This window comes from Dermacentor silvarum, unplaced genomic scaffold, assembly GCF_013339745.2.
Source record: "Dermacentor silvarum isolate Dsil-2018 unplaced genomic scaffold, BIME_Dsil_1.4 Seq367, whole genome shotgun sequence".
In the NCBI taxonomy this organism is placed as follows: Eukaryota; Metazoa; Arthropoda; class Arachnida; order Ixodida; family Ixodidae; genus Dermacentor; species Dermacentor silvarum.
Genome location: NW_023606122.1, coordinates 9803 through 19348, shown reverse-complemented (window position 1 = coordinate 19348; position 9546 = coordinate 9803). Strand labels below are relative to the sequence as shown.

Here is a 9546-nt window from a genome sequence, read left to right as displayed (position 1 = left end):
TTTTAAAGAAAGTACATACCGTTCAATTATAGCAGCCTGCTACAGTTCGACGGATGACACAATTCGGAATTCATAAATACAACTAATCTACCTTAATATTGACTCTATAACTCACTTTCCAGAGTCAATTGTACCTGCAATCTTGAAATATAAAATAAACATTCAAAATCCGATTAGTTCTTTTCCACCTTATTAAGTAACTCACACAAATATGATATGTTGCCAACATTTAAGAAAACACACTGCAATGTTATGTCGCCAACACAATACAAGACGTGGTTCTCGGATGGAGGCGGATGACGGCGGCACATCAAATGCACCGGGTGCAGTGAGCAGCTGCTGGCAGTGAAAGTACATAGTACCCGAAACAACATAAATCGCTAAGATATAACAGTACATGCCATCAGACATTTTTACATAGGAAGAGCATGTTTTTCTTGGAACAGAGTACTCAGAACTGTGAAGACAATCGGGCCAACCTGGCACCTCAAACACTTGCACATTTGTGGGAGGGTACCAAATCATGATACGAAAAGCCTTTTCACACTTTGTGGAATATCATGAATTGGTCGTGCTTGTCCAAGAGCACATGTTTGAAAGCACCTCTTATACGTGTGCTCCAGCTCTTTCTTTGCAGACAACAGACAAGACGAAAGTTCCACTTGTGCTTAAGCAGTCCGGTGGGCCTGGTGCATGATGCATTGTTCAGCAATTTGAACAGGCACATGCTTGGCAGCTGTTACAAGCTGGAGTGCCTTACCAATGCCATCTTCAAATGGAAATGTTGAGGTACCCCAAAGAGGGATAAAACATCTGTGCGCACTTTGAAAGATGCAACAACTAATGCATGCTAAATGTCATTGCACTTTCTCCGTACAGCTTTGCAGTCTGCTGAACAAATGCTAAGAGCAACTTTTCAGCGGCACAGATTTGAGCTTCTGTGACAATATCTTTCAACAAAAAAAGACTGCTTGTGTAAGTAGCACAAAATGTGCCATGTATGCTCGAGGAAGTATGCATCATGACAGACAATACTAAAATAAAAGCCGAGAGCGCCATTCAGCAGCCTTCCAATTTTACCGATCTGACAAGGGCTGTCACGACCTTTACAAAATTATGGGTGGCCTTACTGAACGTAATCTTGCATCCACAATTAAACTTCAAGTGCCTGCCTATGTACCACGAAGAACCAGTACATGATAGCCGCAATTCAGTCACTTTCTTTGTCATGCCTTCCCAAACACAATGCATATAGTCAGGTGGAAGCCCTCAAACAAGATCAAGGCCTTGCAACTTGATAAGAGTTGATGGTTCCTTGATGCCACAAACAGGTTCCTTAAGCTGAGCTGCTTGAACCATTCCTTTGAGCCCACCACTGTGTGTCCTGTCAGGTGCATTCTGGCTGTTGAAAGGGTACTTCATTGTGCCTGCAGGCAAAGCATCAATTGTACTAAACATCAGAATGATATCTGCAGTTAGAATGTTCAGGTGGACACTGCAGTGAAAATATGCAAGATTTTAAAACACTTCCAGTAGTCAAACATTTCACAGATGGCCCTCATGCAAAATTGATGGCATCTCTCGACAGCACAGCAAAAGTGGGGAAAAGGCGCCATGTTGCAAGACTGCACCCACCACAAAGAGAAAGAACCTGCCTAGGACTGTCCAAGACCTGCAGTTTTCATGAGCCATGCAAAATATTCCTAACATTCCCCGGGTTCATCTTTTACCGCAACAAAAAGGGCAACGAAAGAGAAATTTCAGATACCAGCTAGAAACGAAGGACACATATTTTTTACTTGCGCATATATGCCACAACAACCAGCATGAGCAGCATTTTATCACAGCCTATCTTGCTAGATTTTCTAGAAGTATAGCTACTGTTGAAGTAAAATATGATTGATTTAACTACATTATGCATTTTTATGCAAGGAAGTGAACGCTTGCTATTTTTTTCCATCTGTGATTCTGAAAAGTTTATTTGAAACTTACAGTTGCACGACATCCTGAACTACACTCAACTGAGGTGTGAATTACAATGTCAACATCAGTGCACTGTAATGTTTCGAGTGGCCCGTGAGCATTGATTAAAATAATTTCAATTTTCAACAAACACAATCACTCCAGTGCAAGTGGTGTTGTTAAGGCTATTTCGCATGGCTCACAAATACCGCACGTCTTGGACAGTCTTAGTCAGGTTCTTTCAGCTTTGTGATGGGTACAGTCCTATATAATATGGTGCACGCAAGGTCTATAGTGACATTGCCATGCAGTTTCTGTTAGACGAGCAACTAAGAGGTCAGCATCTGTGCCTTGGGCCAAATGCTACTTAGAAACCACACATCTGAATGGTAAAAGAAATGCAAACTGTCAACTTCCAAGAAGAATGCAAAACAAGTTAATACAATGCAGCTGCTGTGTGTACTGTATCCTGAATTCATACGTCTTTATCAAAATCACTCACCTCATGGCGACACTAAAATCACTGTTTCCATTTTTTCCCCTTCCCACCATACAGCAGAAACTTTTCTTGCAAGTTTTTCAGCGATAGAAAAAATTGCACTAAAAAGTGATGTGCGATAATTAATAGTGCTTCAAATAGTTTTGCTGGTTTTCAGCTTTGTATTGCTGTTTCCTAGATTCGGAAATACAGCAGTCGGTCAGACTGGAAAGTGCAAAAGCTAATTCTGCGCTTCTTCTACAGTATCAGCTGCTAGCTAGGGGCACTTTCTGCACAAATCGGAGTCGTTACATCCAGGCACACCACTTAACTATGATCGTAGGCTGCTGTCTGCAGCCTATAGCTGAGCTGCAGACAGCAGCTCAGCTATAGGCTCGTGTTTGGCATTGGCTAGATGTCTGCCAAAGCCAAACACGATATCATTAAGTATTACATGTTTTGTCAGATTTGCAACAATTGTTAAAACAATTAAATGGCAGGCCGCTGAAAGTGATGACATAATATTGCATCATGAAATAGTGTGGAAAGTATGCAGTCAATATAAAAATACATCATGCATGGTCAACCAAAACTGCTGATGCACCAAACAATTAAAACAAAAAGCAGTAAGCGGATAGCTTTAATTGTTAATCACTACAAACTTTCCTGTGTATGTAAAATCCAGTAAATACGTTTGACAAGTTATTTGGTATTCTTCAAATCTGCAGCACATACACTAAAACATGGATCAGAGAAACATGAGACATAAAGCTTTTTTGACAGCCTGTGCTTTAGTGTGTGCACATCACATTCAAATAATACAAGGATGCATAAGCAAAGAGCCCACATTCCTTATCTCATAGACTTGACAATAGCCATTACAATTAATGGCAAAATGCTGTTTGAGCTCACTTACCATCTATAAGCATACCTTGCCCCAAGCACTAGCTGCATCCAAAGTACCCATTATACTGCTTCCTGTTTAGGATAGCTGCTCTTGCTGGGGAGTCAACACAACAGACAACAACGTGCACTGCTGACTGAACAGTTCTTCCAGTGTGTGACCACACCAGCTTTCCAAGGCTGTTGATCTCTTTGACAAACTGCTTCAGGGAGAGCATTTGAATACCACACACCTGAAGCTAGCACATTTTGCCACAGAGTTAAAACTGGAAGTTCATTAATCATCACTTGAATTGGCCATATGGAGTTTTTGCTCGCATCAAACACAGGTGCTCCATCTGTGTTCATGGTCAAAGTGATGTCGCTCCATGTCATGTTCCTCTGCTTTCTAACTGTTATAACTGCAGTGTTCTTTTCATTTCTCAGATGAAGTCGACCGCTACACGTGCCATTCTAGGTGGCTATCTTATGTTTTCTTACTTTGTTTCCCTTCCCCTCCTTCCTTAACCTGTCTTTATATTTCGGCGTGCACTGGAAATAAACGTCCATTCTTCCAGCTTGTCAGCTTGTGTCTGCCTCGTCTGCGTCAAGCGCGCTGTCCGGCCTACGATGTAACAGTGGCGACGAGAAACGGAAAGCAAAACCCCTGGCAAAACCTTGAAGCAGGACAGCAGCTACGCTACGGGGCGACGACTCGACGATGGCACACCAGCAACTGCCCGACTTCGACGACGAAAGAGACAACTGGAAGGCCTATGTTATCAAGGCAGAGGCATACTTTGAGGCAACGGGCGTGACGGAATCGGCAAAGAAACGGGCACTTTTGGTGGCAGCTTTAAGCACGCGAACCGTTCAAATATTAGCAGGAAGAGTAGCGCCGAAGAAGCCGAATTCTTTGGAGTACGAAGACGTCGTGAAAGTCTTGGACGAGTTCTTTGATCCCAAGCGCCATGAGATTACCGAAAGCTTCCGCTTCTTCAACCGCTGCCAGCTTGACGGTGAGTCTGTCCAAGAATTCATTACTGAAATTCGTCGAATTGCGGACAACTGCAATTTTGGTACTATGCTCGACCGAATGCTACGAGATAGAATTGTGTGCGGCATAAGATCGAGCGCACTGCAGAAACAACTCCTGACAAAGAAAGATCTGTCCGTAGAGGACGCTGAAACGATGGCACTGTCGGCTGAAGCTGCAGACAAGGATGCCAATAAAATGGCCGCAGACGCGTCGGCGGTGCTTAAAATTAAGGCGCAGTCAACCTCAACGAAAGAGGTACCGGTAGAATGTGGGCGTTGTGGCAGCATAAAGCACAACAGTAATGCCTGCCGTTGGAGTAATGCTCGTTGTTATCACTGTGGTCGACGTGGTCACCTAGCAGTAAAATGCCGGAACGAAGAAAGCGCAAGGCCTCGAACTCGAGAAGGAGCCCGGGGATTTCGCGGCAGAGTACTGACTGTTAAGGAAGGGGAGACAGATGAAGACATAGAGGATAGCATGCACATTTGGACGCTAAAATCTACGCGGGAGGTAAAGGTGAAGCCCCCAATTCGACGGACCTTCACATGGGGAGGTGTGGACGTATCAATGCTTATCGATACGGGTTCCCCGGTCTGCGTCGTGTCTCGACAGCTATTTGAGCAGCACAAAAACGCTTGGCCTTCGCTACGGCCTTCACGCACGAAGTTATCATGCTACCTCGGAAAGTTGCCAGTTTTTGGAGAGCTCCTGTTGCCAGTGTCGTACGACAATACAACTGTAGAATGCGCATTGGTGGTGCTAGATTGCCCCGGTCCAAGCTTATGTGGTCGAGACCTAATTTCCCTTCTGAGCGACGCAGGCTCCCCGGTCCTCAGCCTCTCAGCCAAGCCGCTGACCGCACAGCCGTCTACCACAACGCAGGTCACTGCTGACGTGTTCGCCGAGTTTCCAGATGTTTTCAGCTCGGATCTAGGCCTCATCAAAGGACCCCCGGCACACCTACAGCTGAAGGAGGGAGCCACGCCCAAGTTCTGTAAGGCCCGATCTATTCCCTTCGCTCTACGCGACAAGGTATCTGAAGAGCTTGATAGGCTCGTGGCATTAGGCGTTTTGTCACCGGTACCGCATTCCGAGTGGGCTACGCCCATTGTACCTGTCCTTAAGAAGGACGGCACCGTTAGGATTTGCGGCGACTTCAAAGTCACTTTAAATTCGGCATGTGAGCTGGAGCAGTACCCGTTGCCAGTAATCAACGACATGTTCACGTCCTTAAGCGGTGGAAAACATTTCAGCACACTGGACTTACGTGACGCATATAACCAAGTCCCTCTCGATGAGCAATCGCGCCAGTTATGCGTGATTACTACGCATAAAGGTCTTTTCTGCTACAACAGATTACCTTTCGGCATTGCCTCTGCACCAGCCATTTTTCAACGCAGAATGGAAACAGTTCTACAAGGCTTATCAGGCGCGCAAGCTTATCTGGACGATGTCTTGGTGTCCGAAAGAGCAGGAAGTGACGACGTGCTAAAAGCCGTTCTGCAGCGTTTCCGCGAGAGTGGTGTTAAACTGCGGCTCGACAAATGCAAATTTCGGCAAGTGTCCGTTACATATCTTGGCCATCGAATCGATCGGCAAGGATTGCACCCAATAGAAAAGAATGTCGAAGCTATCACAGAAGCCCCTAGCCCGAAAAATGTAGCTGAGCTTCGTTCTTTTCTTGGCATGATCACTTTCTACTCAAAATTTTTGCCGAACATATCATCGCTGCTCGCTCCGCTGTATCGGCTGCTGGAAAAGAACAGACATTGGCTCTGGGAACAAGAGCAACAAACGGCGTTTGATAAAGCAAAACGGTGCTTGCAGCAAGCAGGGGTGTTGGTTCATTTCGATCCTTCACAACCGCTGAAACTAGAGTGCGACGCATCGCAAAAAGGAATCGGTGCAGTGCTTTTTCACACGACAGGGAACGTCAACAAGCCGATCGGGTTTCGTTCAAGGACATTGTCGAAAGCAGAAAAAAATTATTCGCAACTTGAACGTGAAGCATTGGCCCTCGTATTTGGAGTAATGAAGTTTCGTGATTACCTTCTAGGCCGAGAATTCATCCTGGTCACAGATCACCAGCCGCTCCTGGGCCTGCTGAGACCGGATCGGCCCACTCCGCCTCTGGCTGCTGCTCGCATACAGCGCTGGGCGCTGTATTTGGGAGGATTTCGCTACAAGTTACAGTATTCGCCAGGCAAGCAGCTCCTGAACTCAGACGCGCTTAGTAGGTTGCCACAAGAAACTTCGGAGCCAACCACGGAAGGGGAGCCACCTGACTACGTTCTGGCACTAGCATGTGTCCAGGAGGGAGTGGTCTCGGCAGAAGAACTGCAGGCGCTGACCGCAGGTGACCCAGTACTTTCAAAGGTCATGCAGTACACAAGAGACGGGTGGCCTTCAAGCTCTAAAGCATTAGAACGAAGCTTACTCCCCTTTTACGACCGCAGACTGGAACTGTCATTGGCCCACCGTTTGCTGTATTGGGGCCGTAGAGTTGTCATTCCAGTCAACGCGCAACATAGAATGTTGCACATGTTGCACGAGACACATCAAGGATCATCGGCGATGAAATCAATTGCTCGGTCAGCTTTCTGGTGGCCAGGAATGGACCACGACATAGAACAACTGTCAGCGGGGTGTACAAGCTGCATCCAAAATCGACCAATGCCGGTATCTGCTCCGCCAGTTAACTGGCCGACCTGCCAGGAAAACTGGTCGAGAGTTCATCTAGATTTCGCCGGGCCAATCAAAGGAAGCATGATCCTTGTTCTCGTAGATGCTCACAGCAAATGGATTGAGGCCGTACCAATGAAACAGGCGACCACATCTTCGACTATTACTTGCCTGCGCAGCATCTTTGGCAGGTTCGGCATTCCTCGCACCATTGTTTCAGATAATGGGACGCAGTTCACTAGCCAAGAATTTGCTGATTTTGCGAACAACAATAACATAACCCACCTGCGCACGGCTGCGTTTCATCCGCAGTCGAATGGCCTAGCAGAGAGAGCTGTCCGAACTGTTAAAGATGGGCTGAAGAAGATGAACCAGGGCAGATTAGAAGATTGCCTTTGCAGATTACTTTTCAACTACCGGAGAACACCCCTTGCCTCGGGCAAATCTCCTTCGGAACTCCTCCTTGGCTACCAAATCCGGTCTCGCCTCGACACATGTTTTCCTCCTTTGGCTGCAGAAAGATCGGGAACATCGGATGACTGGACTCTTGCACCAGACACAAATGTTTACGTCCGTAATTTTGGTAAGGGTGATAAGTGGAAGACGGGCACGGTAAAGTCAGCAGACGGAGCTAGGATGGTGACAGTGGAAACGCCTGAGGGCCTCGTTCGGCGACACGTTGATCAAGTTCACACAAGGAAAGACCCACCGGCTACCCAAGGCCACAGGGAAAGTGAAAGATCGTCCATCTCGAAAACTCCGCAACAAACTCCCGGAGCAGGGCCAAAGGCAAACGCCGAAACTCGTGAAACGTCACCACCACAGCGTCAGTCATCACCCCAACCCCTGGACGCACCAGAGAGAAACCGTGAACCTACAGTGGCTACGGAACTCCGACGCTCAACGCGAGAGCGCAGACCTGTGCAGCGTCTTCAGTATTATTGATGGAGAAATGTTATAACTGCAGTGTTCTTTCATTTCTCAGATGAAGTCGACCGCTACACGTGCCATTCTAGGTGGCTATCTTATGTTTTCTTACTTTGTTTCCCTTCCCCTCCTTCCTTAACCTGTCTTTATATTTCGGCGTGCACTGGAAATAAACGTCCATTCTTCCAGCTTGTCAGCTTGTGTCTGCCTCGTCTGCGTCAAGCGCGCTGTCCGGCCTACGATGTAACACTAACACTGGTAGAGAATGCCATCCGTGATGTCAGCAAACACACCTGACACATGAGGAGCAGATGCAATCTTCTGCAAATAAAAAAGCAAAGTACTGCCAACCTGTTTAGCAATACCAGAAGCTGCTACTTAATGTTAAATATCGAAAAAAAACTTGCAGTAATAATTAAATGTTGCAGCTTCTCACTGCCACAAGAAGCATAATTGATGGTGTCTTCGTCTTTGGCATCATCTTATCTTCCCAGATATTGATGACAGGTCTGGCAGTATAGATGGATCCTCAGTGCTTTTCTGTTTTTTCACAGCCTCCTCACAGCATATGTAGTGCAGGGCACAAGTTTCTCCCCAAACAGAGCATTTATTAAAGTGAGAAGTCCTTGTAGTTGTGCCCACGTAAGACCTGAAGTAACAACATATGCCAGTATGAGTAGCATAGCCTGTGCCCTTGTTGTTTTCTGGTTGGGAAGGTACTCCTCCGAGAGCTTTGTGAAGTACATGTACTGCATGCTCACTTTCTTCAGCACCATTCTCTGGTTCACTGTCTGCATCACCCTTGTGCCCTTCATCCATCCACTTCCGAACCATCATCACTCAACTCAAAGGCAGAACTGAATTCATCACAACTGAAGTTCACTGTACCTTCATACGCAGTGCCTATTTCACTTGCAGCTTGGTTAGTGTCTTCTCCGTCGCTGACATGTGCGCTCGTGCTTGCACAAGCATACATTTGTGAAGCAAGGTTGGAGTTGATGTGCCTAAGATTATCAGCTTCATTGTCGCTCGATTCAACACTACTGACATTCGTCGAAGGGCTGTTCAGGTTTTCCAGGTTCATCTGAAAGAGCAAACAAATATGAAATTTTATCTTCTAGGGATACCAACGACAAAACAAGTGTCACATTCACAAGAAACATACATAGGTCATAGGAAAGCAACGGTGAGATTACCACTCTTCCGCAAAGCCAGTTCACTGATTAATATGTAGCACAAAAAAGGACTGTGTTGCTCTATATATATTGAATTGAATTATGGGTGCGACAGTGTATGTCCCACGTGCTAACTTCACAATAGTGCAGGAAGGTGCAGGTTTACCAACTCTGTCTCGTGTAATGAACAGGACCCTGATAAAATGCACTCCCTAGGGAGTCGGCTATTATTCTGCCATTAGCCACATTGGCTGTGTCCTTTTGCAAATACCCTGCCTTGTACATAGAAGCAGCGTTGACACAAGGACGTAGGTCAGCTTAGGTACCACTATTAGAGGGAACATGCACACGTGTGGCTGTTGTTCTGTAAAGTGCAATCTGCTGGCGCTCGCTCGGCATAG

At 46.2% G+C, this 9546-nt stretch overlaps 1 protein-coding gene across 1 annotated transcript; it reads left to right on the top strand.

The window, feature by feature from the left end:
• The first annotated feature begins 3746 nt into the window (after positions 1–3746).
• LOC119434997 (uncharacterized protein K02A2.6-like) lies at positions 3747–8214 on the top strand. Its single transcript, XM_037701982.2, has 2 exons — positions 3747–5355; positions 6418–8214. Exons 1-2 carry the CDS (start codon positions 4044–4046, stop codon positions 7986–7988), a joined length of 2883 nt encoding a protein of 960 aa, XP_037557910.1. The 5' UTR covers positions 3747–4043; the 3' UTR covers positions 7989–8214.
• Positions 8215–9546: the final 1332 nt, after the last annotated feature.

What these genes read in the sequence shown, in the direction of transcription:
- LOC119434997 (XM_037701982.2), top strand. Translation starts at nt 4,044, where the DNA reads ATGGCACACCAGCAACTGCCCGACTTCGACGACGAAAGAGACAACTGG. An exon ending in GGGAGCCACGCCCAAGTTCT is followed by an intron (nt 5,356 to 6,417) that starts GTAAGGCCCGAT and finishes ATTACCTTCTAG; the next exon opens with GCCGAGAATTCATCCTGGTC.